The sequence below is a fragment of the Accipiter gentilis genome, chromosome 5 (genome assembly GCF_929443795.1).
Source record: "Accipiter gentilis chromosome 5, bAccGen1.1, whole genome shotgun sequence".
Classification (NCBI taxonomy): Eukaryota; Metazoa; Chordata; class Aves; order Accipitriformes; family Accipitridae; genus Astur; species Astur gentilis.
Window position 1 is genome coordinate 8,591,474 of NC_064884.1, and position 16,348 is coordinate 8,607,821.

The following is a 16,348-nucleotide window of genomic DNA, read 5'->3' on the forward strand; positions in this document are numbered from 1 at the left end:
GGGTACGGGGGGGGGTGGGGGTGGCGCTCCCGCGTCTAGCGCTGGCGGGATGCGCGGGAGCGAAAAACGGAGCGATCGTCGGTCTCCTCGCGCCACGCGTTTCCTCACATGCTGGGGGGAAAAAAAACAACCAACACCCAACAATAAAACGTCTCACTCGAGCTCTTCGGTCGCCGGGCGATCTGTAGCAGCTGCTGGAGCCCCAGGGGATTATTCCTGCGGGGGGGGACGGGACGGGACGACGGCCGGGATAGGCACAGTTTCTCTCCACAGATGTCGCGTTTAGGTGCGAGCCGGCGGGAAGCGGCAGAGGGTGCGGTAGCAGCCAGGAGGGGTGACCCGGGGTGGCTTCAGATGGCTTTTCCCGTGCTCCTGCTGTGGGGCGGGGGGGGTGGCCGGAGACCCTCCAGCAGAGCCAGGAATCGGCACTAGCCGGCCGCTGCTACCTTGGGCCGCGGCCGTTGCGAGGAGGGGTGGTCGAAGCTCGTCTTACCTGCCCTCCGCAGCGCAGGGGGCCCGAGCTGGCAGCGGGCGAAGGGCAGGCTTCGCGCCCCGCTGTGTCCTGCGTGCCTGGCGCAGGGCGGGGAGTCGCTGCCGGTGAGAAGGACGGCGGCGGTACGAGGAAAGCCGTCTTAATCGGGGCCCCGAAGGCCGGCGGGGAGCTCGGCTTCCAGGGCGCGGCCGCGCTGTTGCTTCAGGCCGCCGGAAGAGAAGGCTCGCGGCGGCAGCAGCTGCGAGGGTGCCCGGACGGGCGGCCGCCCGTCAAGGACGTGCGGACCCGGACGGGGGGAGGCCACAACCACGGGAGCGGCCTCGGGCGGGGAAGGCGTGGAGCCGTAAGCTGGGACCGGGGGGGGGGGGGGGGAGTGTCGGGCCGCGGACAAGACCCGCTGCCCCCTTCGGGTCGCCCCGCCAGGCCGCGCGGGGGCGCGCGCCCGGCGGCGCCCCAGCGCCGGAAGAGCGCGGCCGGCGTCGGCACCGCCGCCGCCGCCGCCGCGCGCGGGCCGGGGCGGCGGTTGTGCGCAGGCGGGCGCGGGTGCGCCGCTGGGGCCGGGCTGCGGCGGCGCGCGCGGCGGGGGCCGGGCCGGGCCCACGTGCGCCGCGGGGCCGGGAGGAGGGCGGCGGCGCGGCCTTCCCCTCCCCCGGCGGGAGGTGGCTGCGGCGGCGGCGGCGGCGGCTGGGCCGGCGCCGCAGCGCCGGGGCCGGGCGGGGGCCGGCCCGCTATGCCGGCCGGCCCGCCGTGAGTCGCTGCGCGCGGCGCCATGGGGCCGGATCCGGGCTGGGCCGCGCTGGTGCTGCTCTTCGCCGCCTCGCTGCTCACCGTCGCGGCCTGGCTGCTCCAGTACTGGCGGTCCGCGGCCCTGCGGGCGCCGCGGCGGCGCGGGGCGGCGGAGGAGGCCGGGGCCCGGGCGCTGCTCGCCGCGCTGCTCGCCCTCCGGTCCCTACGAGAGCAGTGGCAGCGGGCCTGGGTGCGAGCCCTCAACAGCCAGGCGCGCCGGCACGGGGTACGGCGGGGCCCGGGCGGGCGGGGGCGGGCGCCGTGAGGTGGGGGGGAGCGGCGTCGGCTTCTGGGCGGGCGGCGCCGGCTGCCCTTTGTTGTCGGGCTCCGGGGAAGCGTCCGTGGCCGGGCGCCGTCGGGGGCGGCGAGGTCTTGGCCGACGGAAGCCGGCGTCGCTTTTCGAGCAGCTTCACGCCGGCCTGGTGGGACGGGAGAGCGTAACTCAACGTGAGTATGCCGCCTTGTAAAAGCAGGGGAAGGCAGATGTCGATGAAACCGGCTGGTGTAGCCGCTTCGAGGTTTCCACAGCAACCTCTTCCGAATTTGCTGGTCTTTATTCCCTTTAATCTCCTAGCGTTACCGTTGTATCGATCTGTAGTTTTGAGGCTTGCGAAGAAGACTATGCCTCGCTGATTCCACGAGGAAGTAATTCCACGGTAGCTCGCATTGCTTGCAAGGCAGGTGCTTTTGCCTGCCGCGGCTAACGGTCCGAGTCTGTCATAGTCTCCTTTTTTTCTGTCATGTGAACAGGAAGGAAGGGCCTTTCTGCCAAGTTGCACGGGAAGATCAAGAGCTGAAAAAGGTTAGCGTGAAGCTAATGCGTTTGAAGAAAATGAGGTTAAAATCTTGAAGAATGCGATGTGAACTTGTGTTCGAGTTTTCCAACGAGACTGGAAAAGTCTCTCCCCTTTTGACAAAGTGACTTAAGTTGTGGACTAGAGGCAGGACAGAAAAGCAGATCTCTGAGTGCAGCACGACCACGTGAAAAAGTCAGGCGATTGATGAAGGCGGGGAGGAATGAGAAATTATTAGTCCCCCTGCCCCCGACTGTTGTTAGGTATATCAACGTAATCGGCTTTGTAAAGTCTAACCCTGTAGGTACTGTCGTGACTTTGGCTCCTTTGGGAATGTTTGCGCAGCAGTTTTTCCAGCATACCTTCTGTAGCTCTTCGTTTCTCTGTATTTTTGTTTGCCTCACAGTAATCCCTTGATAATAACTTGCTGGGATGAGGAGAAATTGGATCTTTGAGGGAGGTGACTTAGGAAGAAATGCTTGCTTTTGTTATGTGTCGCCTGCATGGTACCTGTCTTTTTTCAGGCAAGTCCTTTTCAGTTACAAGGCATGAAAGTTGCACCCCTGCGATACAGCCATTTACATAAAGGCTGCAGAACCTGAATGAATGTCCTCTGCAGTTTGACTGAAGGAGGGCTTAACTTCATTGGCAAGTACAGGGCAGTTCAGTTTCGGCCTTTTGTTTTCCTGCTTAAATTAGATAGCGTTGTCTGGCATCTTGAGAGCAGAAGCGTTACTAAGGCTTGTTAAGCAGTTGTACTAGAAAGTAACTGCACAAGACAGAACAAATCTTAATCACGTAGGTCAAGCGCGGTGTTCTTGAAGTTCCGTAGTCCTTAATGCTAGCGGAGCAGAACCCTTTTTGAAAGGATTTTATCAAACGATCTCCTTCAAAGGCTAGAGCAAGAGCTGTGATTATTTTTAGATGATGGTTGCCTCCTGGCATTAGGAGGCGCAAAGTGACCAGAATTGGGATACTTGTGCCTGATGAGCCACCTTTTGCATTCCTTTTCTGGCCTCAGACTGGGTGTGTTTTTGTTTTACCGGTGTCAAGCATTGTAGGGCAGAGAATATTTAAAAGTGTTGTCCTCCACTCCTTTTGAAAGGATGTACGAAGTTCACCTAAGACCGGGTAATGTGGATTTATAGCACAGACTGTTACAAGTTTTGTAAAGAAAGCCATAGCTGGTACTGCTTGGTTCCGTTACCCTGTATGTTGGCCGTGGAGGAACGGTGAGTTTTCTGAGACTTAGTTGTTTGTCGCTTCTAGGAGGCGAGATGGTTGAGCGTTACTACTTGGAAGAGCAGCGTCTCTCAAGGCAAGTTTTGTTCTTGTAAGAAATGCATAGAATCAGCCTTTACAAGTATTGTGCGGGCATGAATGCAGATGGGCTGTCCGTGTACCATTGCGTACCCCTGTTCCCCTGCTGATTTAAATGGTAAATTGTATCTTCTGCCTGTTACAGATGGATGCGGGAATTGATTTGTTCCGAAAGTTACCTTTCTTAATGCTTGTCTTATGTATGTCTTGTCTTCTGATGTTGAGGTGTGTCAGAGACCCTGCTTGTGGAGCTGGGTGTTGCTTATTGCCACCGTTTTGCACAGATTTGGTTCGTTGGACCTGCCTCATTGATGGTCCCCAGCTAGTTTTTATTGTTTTCCTTTTGAAGAAACTAAGTTTTTGTTCCTCGTTCCATTGTGCTCAGTCCTTTGCTTTCCCACCTGTAGTTCTCCGTGCTCCATGCGTGGCATGACTTCTCACCTCCTTCTTCCTTTGCCTTGTTAGATTGACTTACCAAACATTAGATTCACTTGGAAAGGTTGGCACAGTTTCTCCTTCGTTGCTACTTGCGATAAGTGAAATTGTCCTTTTTAACAGAAATGTAGCCCCACCCAGTCTCTCTTTCCCACCTTAGATCTAGCTGGCTAGCATTAGAAAATGGGAATGGATGTTTGTATCCCCGTACAGGCTCTGATGGTGTCAAAGGACAGGGTATTCAAAGTTGTTCGTTGGTTTTAGTGTGAGCTTATCCTCTGACAGGTTTTCAAGAGACTGAGTGCTCTGTTCCCAAAAGGTTGGTGGAAAAATGGATCTTTCCACAAAGGCGCAGTTGGTCTGCCAGATACGGGGATAAAGATCAGGTTACCCATCAAACTGTAAGATGTGTCTGCTTTTGTGAATTTGGCTGTTACTTCTCTGGTGATTCTTTGTCTTTTAATTTCCTTTAATGTCGTGAATTGCTTGTGCTTAGTTGTCAACAACTGAGAAAATGGTAAGGTGCCCGTTCCAAATTGGGTAAGAATTTTTCACAGCTGGCAGTGGGGGGGAAAATTGACTGGCCCTGTTGTTGTATTCAAGTCCTATTTCTTGTACTGGTTACTTGAACGAGTTCAGAAGCCTTCATCGTACTCTAAAAGAGAGTTAGAAAACAGTCCCTTAAGTATACCAAGGGCAGGAGGAGTCCAGAGTGGGGGCCTGACTCCTCTGAGAGATGGTAGGACTGATTACAAGGAGTAGCCTAACTGGGCTATGTTCTTGATCTTACAGGATGAGGTACAAGAAGATTGAGAGGGTGGCACTGTATAAGGTGGATGTGGGACTACTACCTGCTGCAGGCTGTTGGAACTGAATCTTTTGTCTGAAACTAAACAAGACTAAATTATGTAGTGTAAGATTATGCTCTTGATAGTTACACTGGGTAAGATGTGAGAAACTTGGTCTGGTGTTTAACATGTCAGCTGCTAAAGTTCTTCCTTCTGCCTGCCTCCATTCCTTTCTCCCTCCTTCCTCCTCCCCGCCTTCCCTTGGTCATGCAAGTAGCCAGCTGCAGCGTTGAACCTGAGATCCACATCCTGAAAAAGCTGTTGTTTTTGCTGCAGAAAACTTCTGAGTGTCAGGATACCTCAGCCGATTTATCATATGGAAGTCAAAACCCTGCAGATCCTGCTGGTGTTGAACCCTCAAAGCCAGCTCTTTATTTTGTGATGGAAAGTAAGTTCATTCTGATACGATGCATATTGTATTGAGGGGATCTGCTGCCGTGATGACGCTTAGTGGCTCCCCTGCAGTTGGCTCAGTACAGTGCACAGCAACTGCTTCTTCTCTTTTCAAGACCTGACAGGAAAGTTGAGGGCCTTTCTCTGGGACAGAGTACGCACAGGCAGAGGCCGTCCCTCTTCAGAGACAGGGACAGAACAGAAGCGAGAAGATCTGTGAAATGCCCCTCTGCCCCACCCCATAGAAACACACCCTCTTGTCCCATGCCCCTCTTGTCAGAATGCTGTGGCCATGGTGGCCAAGTGTCAGCAGTCACCCATATCTGATGCACTGCACTCTTCCGTTGTGTGCTGAATTCCTCAGATTCTTACAAAATGACCTGAATTTCTACGTTCCAGAATTTAGAACTCTTGTTAGGTGAAGATTAGCTGATGGCTGAAATGGCACAGGGGCCCCTGGAGGGCCATGCTTCAGTTTCTGCTGCAGTCGTTCCTCAGAAAGCGGTGTTGCCGCAGTGAGTTGCTGGGTCTAAAAGCTGTTCTCTGAAGTGGGGCCTGGTGGTTACCCTGGGGGGCTGTGTCTTATGTGGGTTTCTGGATAAGATCGGAAGTTACCTGGAGCTGCTTACATGTGTTTAACTGGGAAAAAATACTCCATCTTGGACCTTTTTCTTCTCACAGCCCTCAGGTGTCCCATTCCTGCCAATGCCTTGCTTTTGAGCCGTAGAATTCCAGTGCTGAGCCCCCTGGTCCTCATGAAATGGGATGAAGTGACTGATCATGTAACTGGGAAAGAGATAACAATGATCTTTTTTCAAGTGTTTCCTCCTTGTGCCTTGGAATTAAGACATGGAAATTCTTTTGGACATGTGGAAGAAATGGCACAGACTTCGATCAGGGGTAGAGGTGGAAGACTTAGTGTGGGCCATGAATCCAAGTAATGCTTACAAAGCCATGGATATATGTAATTGTTGCTCAAGATGACTACTTATGTAATGATTTCAGTCAATTTGCAATCCATATAGAAAGTTACTGCGTTGCAATGTTTGGCCTAGACTCACAACTGTCCTTTATAACACAGTTATTTTTGAGGTATCTGTCAGGCAGTAAAACAACTGAAAATTAGCATTTTGTCTTTTAGCTGGCGCTTCGGTGTTGAGTTTTTGCAAGATGCATTCTGCTGAGCAACTCTTTGCTGACTTATATGAGAACTTTTATGTTACAGCCTGCAGTGCTGGGAGGCTGTACCAGTAGAAGAAGAAGTAAGACTGTTTTAGTCTCTGTTGCAACTTCACTAACATATTGCAAGGCTGAGTAACTTTTCGTGCCATGCCCTGAGGAATTATGTTTTCAGGTGATCTAGGGGGCTGCCAAATGAGAAGAGGGTAGGGACTTAATAATATGAAAGCTTTAACTGTAACTGAGAATTTTTTTTAAGCAATACTCCTCTGGTCGTTTAAAAGTTTGGTGCAATTAGGGGAAGTCAGCCTCAGGTTAACTACAGTCTTCTCCATGTAGTCCATGCACAGCTTCTGAAGAGTGCAGAACAGACTTGTTCTGGGCTCGGTGTGTGTTAGGTTTCTTTGTTTTGTTGTTGTGATGATGCTTAAAGGATAGTCCTGCCATCTGCTGAGGTCTTGAAGGAGAAGCTGCATGTCCTTTTTTGCTGTGCATTGTAGTTCTCAGGTAAACCTCAGTTTAGAACTGATGGCAATTCCGTTGTTGAAAATAATTCCATCGTTGAAAATGTGCTAGCCTTGTATTCCCCTGTGGCCCCCTCTGCCCCGGCCCTTCGCTGCCCCAGTCCCTGTCTCCTACAAAATTATTCTTGAATCTGGTCAATGGAAGGGACATAAGGCCTGATAGTGCTCATCGCAATTGACAGTGCCTCCTTCCCCACTCCCAGTCTGACTCCACCCCTGCTCTCCTTTTAAGTCCTGAGGGGAGTCGGGGATAGATTTATGCTTAGAAGCAAGTGATCTTGCCTTCTCCCCAGGTAGGCTTATTCTTAGCTCCTTTTGCTGTCACATTTTTTTCATTTTAGCTTATCAACTGACAAAAAGCCATAAGGAAATGCAGCTCTGCAAAGCTGGGTTTAATAGTGGAATTGTTGTGGAGGAGCCGATGGTTGTGAGTACGTCAGGCTGTCGGTGTGAACTCAGAACAGCGGAGGTCTTGGCCCTCAGATTCTGCAGGCTTGTTGGTGTGGCTGGGAAGAACCGTAGATTCCTGTCTTGATTGCCTGTTCGAGAGCTATCTTTACCATCCTCTGGGTGTGCTGTCGCATTTTCCCTTGTGCGTAGTCCCAAGAAAGGGAAAGGAAAATGCTGAAAATGGGATGGAAGTCTCATGGTTTTCCATAAAAGTATAATAGAGGGAGGCTAGCGTTCCTGAGTACTAGTCCTGGAGGAACACTGTTCAGTCGCTTCCCTCTTGATAGTCTGTTTCCTTCTGTGCTTTTGTTGTTTCTGCACGGGTTCTTTCAGCTTGGTGAATTTAAAAAGAACATGTCCTAATCTCATTCAGGTCTAGACTTGCCCACGCTTCCTTGTGTTTCTGAATCACGGTGAACATGAGAACGTAATACGCGTGGTGGGAGCTTTATAGCTGCGCATTTATGGTCAGAGCATGCCAGCATCTGAATTCGGGCAGATTCTGCTAGGAGCATGATCTGAGGGAGCTGGCAGTGGGCAAGTGAGGGTTGGTCTGCCTCCTGGACATGTCTCATTCTTGTGTTTGGTACTCCAGAGAACAGCTTCAGTCACAAGGTCTCGCTTTTTTCTGTAGATCTTTAAATGTTAGCAGCTGGTATTTCATATTTCCTGTTTGGATTTCAAGTTACTTGCCTTAAAACCAGGCAAAGACTTGGAAAGAATTGAGTTGCCTCTCAAGTGCATGCTACGCTCCTCATTGTATTTTTCCTCTGTGTTTTTTCTCTGTCTTGGGCTAATTCTAGATTTGCACTACCTTGTGCATGCAGTTCATTCCGAGTGGGCTGAATAATGAGATCTTTTGAAGTTGGCCAATGCCACCCAGTTTGGTGAGACTGCGACGTGTTGGGAAGAACAGGGCAACAGCTTGCTGCTGCTGATTATATACTTGAGTCATTGGGCAGAGGTTCTGGCTGTGGAGAGAAAGGGCTGATCTGATAATCTGGACTGACCCAGGTGGGCGAATGCACAGCTCTGGTGGAGGAGGCTTGTGAGAAGAAGAAACAGCAAGCATTAATAGCATGAAGCAGCAGGGAGTGATCCGACATTGTTTCTCCATTGAGTCTTTCAGTTTTGAAGTTTGGTCACTGGGAGAGCTGCCTCGTGTCTGTGTTGAGAGGAGGACAGGCATCCGGACTAGTTTTTGGTGGGCAAACGGCTCTTCAGGTGGTAGTATGTATGTCAATCAGATTAGTGCCCGAGAGCCCTTTCCACCCACCTTACGCCTGTCACCTGGGTCGGTCTGTTGCAGAGGTGACAGTGCACAGTCTTGTTCGCTTGAGAAAAAGAGCACGGTTTCCCACACCTTTATCCTCCCTTTTGGTCACCCTGGCCCTAAATCATGAGCAGCTCGGCAAACGGTCGTGTCCTTGTGCTTGGATTGCCTGCTGTCTCTCTCTTCTTGCCCCTTGTGAGCAGAGGGAATCTTTGGGGGATAGGTTTTCTGCAGGGATGCTGTCAACTCTTTATCTTGGTCTTGTATTTCTTGAGAAGGGTTCTCTGTAGAGAACTGGTCCTGTTATATGGGGAAATCCTCAAACGAGGAAGAGGGATGCTTCTGCAGTGGAGATTGTAATCTAATAAATCAGGAGACAGTGGAAAAAGGGAATGAGTCGAGCACAGGAGCTGATGTACTATGTGCTGAGGGTGGATTTTGTTGTTGTTGATTGGTATTGTGGTGTGTGGGGGGGTTGTTGCTTTGGTTTTTTGTTTTTTTTTCACTTGGGGGCAGGATTAGCACAGAGAGGGGAGAGAGAAAGAGAGAGAGAAGAAACACCAAAGCTTTTGCAATGAAGAAGGGTTCACACACTTGACTTATGGCTGATTGCTATTCAGAACAATTTTCCATTCTCATTTGGGCTTGCCTGTCTGAAATTAACTTAGTGTTTGCGACTCTAAGCCTTGACTGGAGACCTTGTTTCCTTTCTCTGTATGGACAAGCCAAGGTGGGTAGAATTGCAGTGTGTGACAGTTCCGCGTGCTGGCTGGGTTCATGGAAATGGACTGGAGTGTCTCTAGGGCCCCACATCAGAATCAGTTGTCTTCTTTGAAATGATCTGGGGTACCTTGACCACTGGGAACTAACAGACTTCTTTTTTTCATAGAGTTCAGTGCAGATCACATTTGAAGAGGGTCCTCAGTTACCACCAGCCGCAAATATAAGTCACGTGACGTGCAAGGGACAGTCGGACCACAGCATGGTAAGGCTTTGCTGTTCTGAATTGCACAGTGTGGGTTTTTTCCATCATCTGACAGTGTGTTCTATGGAGATTGCTGAGGCCTGCGCTATGGGGGTGGTGGAACCAGGGAAGTTTTGGGCGAGATCTGTTGTAGACTTCGGAGGTCTATCGACAACCTTCTGAGATTGTGGCTCTGGGACTGCACATCGGTGAGCTCTGGGAGAGCCCCAGCGGCAGATGTGTTGCTGGAGCTGGGGCGTATGGATGCCAAGCCTGAATATTGGGTTCCTACAATGGAGAGGAGGAGAGAGCTCCTGTCACCAATAGGTCTTTACTGCCTCATGTACAGAGTCTGAAATGGCAGGTTGGCAATGCGGAACTGGGTCTGGGTGTAAGCCTGATGTTTCTTTCCTGCCACAACAGGTAAACCTTGCCCATCGCTTTTAGAGGTTTTGCCATCGCACAGCTGCCTCTCACTGAGGATATAAACTCATCTTCCTTTTCTCTCTAGGTGCTGTACTGCCATCTGTCAGCTGAAGCTGTGAAATTCCCTGTCTCTGTTACTCAGCAGTCCCCAGTTGCTGTTTCTGTGGACACCTATCATGTCACTTTGGCTGTGCTGCAGGCTCAGGTAACAGTTGTAATACGTTAGCCGTTGAACTTGTTCTTTCACCTGGTCCCATGCTGATCGAGGAAGGAGGCCCTGATATAGTGCAAATAAAGTGCTTGTGCCGGAAGAAGCAGCGTGCTGTCAGTAACGTTTGGTGGGGTGGCAAATATTCCCAGTCTCCGTGCTGAGTCCTGTTTTCTGAGTCTCATTTTGCAGATCTTGGCCATGTAACGTAGCCGTAACAAAATCCAGAGAGATTTGAGGCATGGCAGCGTTCTATACTGTGTTTTTAAGGGGGTGTTTGAGAAGCAAAAGGTCCACAGATTTCAATTCCCCTTGTGGTGTGATGGATAGGGAAAAATGTGTCCTGTGTGTATGTACGATTACGGTGTTGTCCTGGTTGTTGGTGTGAAAAAGAAATCCACAGTGAGGAGTGGTTTGCTTGTCAGTGCTCCCCTTAATACATTCACAAGAGTGTGATACAGACTTTTTCTGTGTGAGATGCTTCTTCCAGAACAGAAGCTCTGTGAAATTGCAATGGGTGGTAGCTCCACAGTGACTTTGTGGCTGGATTTGCTTCTCTGGAATGTGATTTTGTTCCCATTGTGAAGAAGGGCTTGATGCTGGAGACAGTATCTTGCTTGGAGACCACAGGCTCGTCTGCGCTGTAGGGAGACATGGCAAAATTAGAAGTAACTTTGTGGTAGCAGAACCCGATCCCATGCTATTGCAGTTGGAATGTTGTTCTAACATGCCTTTGCTCTCAGAAGCTTTAGTGAAATTTTCAACCAATGTTTATCAGATCATCCCAGTTTGGTTTTGTGCCTCTGTTCCATGGTCATTTAAATAGCTTCTCTCTTTCTCCTCAGCGTTTGGCGTGCCTGATGCCAATGTAGTTGTGGGTGGCAACTGCCATTGCTTTTCATCTTTGTGTAGTCTCTGGGAGCCAGGTGGCCTTTGACACGTCTCATCAAATTGCTCCTCTACTCACTGGCATTTTCTAGGTCTCCTTGTCTGCACCTGCTGAAGTTTTGGGTTGATTGTTCTTGTAGAGAATTGCATGTGGTATTCTAATTGAGGTCTTGCTGCTGCATTGTGAAATGCTGCTAAGGTTACTGTATGCCTGTTGGTCGGAATGCTTTGAGTACTGTATCCCCAGTTGTGCCTTGCCTTTTTTATGCACATTGTGTTGGTTGCTTACCTGGCTACCGTGTCCCAGATTTGTGACATTCGACTGGCGACCTTCTGTGTTCATGGTAAATAAATGTCAGTCTGTCAATTGATTTAGAGCTATGTTAAATTTAACTCCCCTGTTTTTACTAGAGATACTAGGTCAGGAGTTCTTTCTGTGTGGTTCTGTTTCTGTCTGTTGCATTAACGATGCCTGTCAGGTGTATGGGTGTGCAACTTTTCAGCTGAACTATGGGATGGTGTACAGTCTGGTTTGTTGCTGGTGGCAGACTATTGGTGGCCTGGATGAGTTTTCAGTCTGAGGATGATCTCCTAGAGACTCATTGCTAACTTACAAATGGCCGTACTTAGGTTTGGCGACGGTTAATTGATGTAGCTCAGTAAACACCCTGTGTCAGTGCCCAACTCGCTCTTTTGGATTGTCCTGCAGGCTGCTTCTTCAGGCGTAGAAATAACCTATCATTTTTCCCTCTGATGGCACATGGGCATCCAAAGGCAGAGAGGAAGCCAGATCTTGCTACAGAGCAATGAGGCTTCTGCAGCTGCTTCTTCCCATAGGCTGGGGACTACTCGTGTTCTTACGTTCTGTCTCTTATTGTTGCACTGGTGTGAGGGCCTTTCAGTTGCTGAATTTGAAGCAAAGCAAAAAGCACCTAATGGAAACGGAAACCGTTTCTGACTATGGGTATTTGTTCTGGGCCAGGTGGAGATCCACTTGGAGGAGATACAGAACGAAGGTCTCCTGGTGTCATGGATGTTCAAGGACAGACCAGACTTGAACCTTTCGGTTCTTCCAAGACTTCAACTTCGCGAGGTGAGCGGCAAAGAGTGGGAGGCTGGACTCGAGTGGAGGAAGTGCGGGAGGGGCAGAAACAGCACCGAGCCAGGAGGAAAGCTGATGCAGAGGGGAGGGGTTGGCAACTCACTAGTGTGGCCCTTTAGGGCGAGGAAGGGGATTCTTTCGCCCTGGAGTTGATACTAGCTCAATTCTGTCAAAACAGTGCATCCTCAAGAGGGCCGAAGCAGGTTCTCATGTCTGTTGTCCGAGTCTGGCATAATATCTGAAGCGGAGTCTGCATAGCAAAAAAGGCCATCTGGCTATGTAGGTCCTCCTGCATTGTCAGGTGTAGAGCTGCAAAATGAGCTGGGTTGGTTAGGGGTTTTTTTTGTTTGTTTGTTAGTTTGTTTCTTTTGTTTGTTTGGGTTTTGTTTCAGAGGTTAGTGTGGGGAACCCATGGGTATTAGAGGTTTAATGAGCTGAATGTGGGCTCGCTTGCGCTTCTGTGGTCAAATAGGTTGGTTGATTTGTTTGTTTTATTGACACCCTTGTTGCTTTGTCCTGAGTAGATGTAGGATTTTGGCTGTTCTCCTGAAAGTGTGGTAGTACTGTCTCACGAGGTGTGAGGAGGTGGCAAACTGTAAAAGCTGTATTGTCAAAATTTGCCATGGACAGACTACAGATGTGGAACCTTAGTTTGCCTCATTTAGACAACTTACATTTGCCTGCAGCTGTTACATGGAAACTTTAAGCACTGGGGAGAGCAAGTACAGGATATGGGAAGAGTACCTGGGACATTATTACTGGGAGGAAGACTGTGTAGCGTCTTAGAGGTTCGAGAGGCAGTTGGGGCTGTATAAGGAGAGAAAGTGTCTGCCTTGTTGTGACTTTCCTGCATTTTCTCCTGATTTGCGGAGAGAAGAATGAAGGGAGAGTGGATCTGTCCACCATAAAGGATCTGATCGAGGATACCATTGTCAGCACACAGCCAGCCATGATGGTGAATCTGAAGGCCTGCACTGCTGGAGCCGGTGTGGTAAGGCTATCTCCTTGTGTTCTTCTTTTGCCTCAAACACTGTGCCCCAGGGCTCTTCCTGGGGGCTGAGGCTCAGGCAGGAGTCCAAGGGTTGAGACTACTTGCTTCTGGGTGATAGCTGCATCCTGGCTTGTGCTGTCATAGGAGTTGGGTTATTGTGGCATGGAGAGTAGAGATAATTAGAAACTGCTCCGAAGGGCAGCTCTGTTTGTATCTTGTTTTCTGAACGCTAAGTGCCGCTTGTGTTGAGGTGGAGCTGGACTGCTTCAGCAGTCTCTCTGTTGCTCTGAACGCCAAGGCTCCGCCCAGGGCAGCCTTTGCAGGCATGGAATGGTCCGTGGTTTGTTGTCTTCATTTGTCCGACTGGCAGCCAGCCAGCAAGCTTGTTCTTGTCTGTCTCTTTTCCCGTCTGCCTTAAATTTTCCACCTGAAATAACACGGGTGCCCACCAGAGGCCGATAGCTTGGGGAACCTGCAGCATCTCTTGATGGCTCTGTGGGTATTCACGTATGTTTGTGTGAGGAGCTACCTGGTAGATGCAAGGACAAACGTCACGTGTCTTGCTGCTGTCTGCTGCTGAGTGAACAATAAAGGCATCCGTCTCACTCTTGTCATTCCTCAGGTACCCAGCAATAAGTTGACTCGAGAGTCCCCGTCCGGAGTAGCAGCATCCCCTCTGGGTTCTAAGCTGTTGCTCCGGAATCTTCGAGTGCTGAACTTGGGCTGCCAGAAGAAGGAAGGTAAGCATGAAAACTTTGCTGATCTGCAGGGGAGAGCATGCAGGCGGTGAGACTGGAGCCAGGGTATGTTTTGGATGGGCTTGAATGGAAAAGAGGGGGGTGTGTCCACCAAGCCGCTGCCTAGTGTTGATGAGCGCATGTGTGGGCTCTGTCCCTCTGTTGCAGGAGTTGGGGAGATACGCTGCGTGGCAGAGCTGGACAGCCCGCCACAGCAGAAGCGGACGAGGCCGGTGACAGCTGGCAGTGCGGGTGCTGCAGCAGAGATGGAGTGGAATGAGGAGCTCTTTCTGTAAGTGTTTGCCCTCTTTCTGACCAGCATGGCAGAGGCAGACCGGCACGGTCTCTGGGTGTTGTTACCGTGCCGCAGTAACTGATGCGGATGGCGCAGAGGTGAAGTCTGTGCTGCAGGGCGTCATGTGTTTGTGCTGCCCGTGTGCCAGGCTACCAATTCTGGCGACTGGCCCCAGCTTGCATATGTATTTCCTGCTCCTTGGGATGCCATCCCCTTTAACTGGATGGGCAGAAGCGCCAATCGTGGGCAGTGTGTGCAGAAGGCCCGGAGTGTAAATCTTGGCCTTTCAGACAGAGTAGCCTCTCAGCTTCCCTTGGCAGCCTACACAGCCCTGCAGGGGACACGAACCGGAGTTTTCCTGTTCTGTGTAGTTTGCTGGCCCTTGTCATATCCTCCAAAGTAGCATGGATATGCTGGAGCTTTGAGAAAGGTGACAAAGTGTGTGAGATTTGAGAGAGGGAAGATGCAGAATGGGGTTGTTTGCTCTGGGGCCTTTTTGCAAAGATTGCCTAATACCAGCCTGTCTTTTTCTGTTTCCGCAGGGAGTTGGGACCTAGAAGTAAAGAGCTGAAGCTACAGGTGCTGGGGAACAGTGATGGAGGGGGAAGTGAGTATGGACCACCGTTAAGATGCATTGTAAGACGGGGAGACAAAAATGCCTAAGGGACTTTCTGTGCTTTGAGCCTGTGGTAGTTCTGTGTCAGTACAATGCGTGATGAACTCTGCAAAGGATTTTTCGTACCTGTCTTTATGTGAGCCTCTGACTGCATGAAGTAACTCTGGAGTCTGTTCTTCTTAGTGAAACGCTCTTACTCTGACCTTTTTGGTAGCCGGGAGGTTCCTGTGGCCTGCCAGTCTCCACTCTGAAGCGGGGAGAGGGATGTGGGGATTTGTCCCTGTGTATTGGAAGAATGTTGCAGAAGGCTCTTAACTCTGTTCATTTGTCCTTGGTCGGGGACTAAGCACAGCACCTGTGTTTGAGGAAGGCTGCACAATGGCCACCTCTTTAAGGCAATCAATTTCTGGATTGGTGAAGAGGAGTGGAGGAGTGCTGCCTGCCCCCTCCCCGCCTCAAACCTGGGAGCTACCGGAGTTGTGGGGATCTGCTTTGTTGGCCCACAGGGCTGCTTCCCAAAAGCAGAGGTTGCCTGGGAGACATCTGAGGTGCCAAGGTCATGTGGTGTGTTTTGTTTTCCTGTTCGTTCTCGCAGATGTGCTGCTGGCACATGCCACACTTCTGCTTGATTCTTTGGCCAAACAACCGTCTGGGAGACAGGTCTGCTCACTGGCCCCAGGAGCTGGGCAGTCACTGGCAGCTGAAGCTACTGTTATATTGGAGGTGAGCTCGCTACTCCATAAGCTGGGCCCAAATGCGTGCTCTGAAAGCATTCACAATGTGAGCCTCTAGCTGGAGACGAGCCTGATTGGGCCTGGGCTCATCACAGGGGACTGGCAGACCCTTAGGCCAAGGTAGGGCATCGCCTGGCCCTCGGTCCCTGACCCTTCCTCTGTTCAACTGATGACGTAGCAGGGATGGCTCCTCAGTGCCCAGAGTGGTCGCTTTTGTCACCTATATGCCTGTCTTTCCATCTGGGAAGAGTAGAGCCTCTCTGAGCTGTGCTTTACTCTTCGTAGCTGCTATTCCAGGAGTCTCCCACATCATTGAATGCTCAGCACGCCACATCTCTGCGAACCAGCATTACTCCCACGAAGAAGGTGGAGATGGACCGGACCATCATGCCCGATGGCACCATCGTGACTACTGTCACCACGATTCAGTCCCGGCCCAAGGCAGACTGCAAACTGGGTGAGGCTGCCCTGCAACAGGTGTCTTGTACTGGTGGCCGCTATGGGGGTGCAGACTCAGCTGCGATATTTCCAAGGCCACTTGTGCTGGCGGTAGCAAAACTGTTGTGGTTGTTGCAGACTTGCACCTCGTGTGGTGCTTTTGGCTTCTGGGTCGGAACATGGGCATTGTCGCCATTCCCTTAGCATCTTGTGGCTGGCTGGAGACTTGTGTGTGGCCTTGGGGGGCAGGAATTGATGCAACCCTGTGTTTGGGGGGAGGTGAGAGAGGGATGAGCCTCTCTGATACCCTTTGGTGGTGGGAGGTCCTGACTCTAGCGTGTATGCCGCTGCGTAACCTCTGCATGGTGTTGAGCTAAGCGTCGTGCTGCTCTTCCTCTATTTCTTCACTGCTGAAGAAGTTATGCTGTATGTTCTCAATGCGGAGCCGAAAGCA

At 51.0% G+C, this 16,348-nt stretch overlaps 1 protein-coding gene across 8 annotated transcripts in view; it reads left to right on the forward strand.

Moving 5' to 3' along the window:
* The window catches only part of C2CD2L (C2CD2 like), a 36,460-nt gene that overhangs the window by 294 nt on the left and 19,818 nt on the right, over positions 1-16,348 (forward strand). For 7 of the 8 annotated variants that reach the window (XR_007506101.1, XR_007506104.1, XR_007506102.1 and 4 more), the window contains exons 1-10: positions 1,204-1,505; positions 9,385-9,480; positions 9,971-10,090; positions 11,964-12,074; positions 12,961-13,074; positions 13,697-13,814; positions 13,980-14,103; positions 14,649-14,713; positions 15,318-15,445; positions 15,742-15,913. Coding sequence is in view for 3 of the 8 variants with exons in the window: in XM_049801131.1 (XP_049657088.1) it covers positions 1,263-1,505; positions 9,385-9,480; positions 9,971-10,090; positions 11,964-12,074; positions 12,961-13,074; positions 13,697-13,814; positions 13,980-14,103; positions 14,649-14,713; positions 15,318-15,445; positions 15,742-15,913 (1,291 nt within the window). In the remaining 5 variants the exon portion in view is untranslated. Of the gene's footprint in view, positions 1-1,203; positions 1,506-9,384; positions 9,481-9,970; positions 10,091-11,963; positions 12,075-12,960; positions 13,075-13,696; positions 13,815-13,979; positions 14,104-14,648; positions 14,714-15,317; positions 15,446-15,741; positions 15,914-16,348 lie in introns of those variants that run through there. The other variant, XM_049801133.1, reaches the window with a different exon arrangement.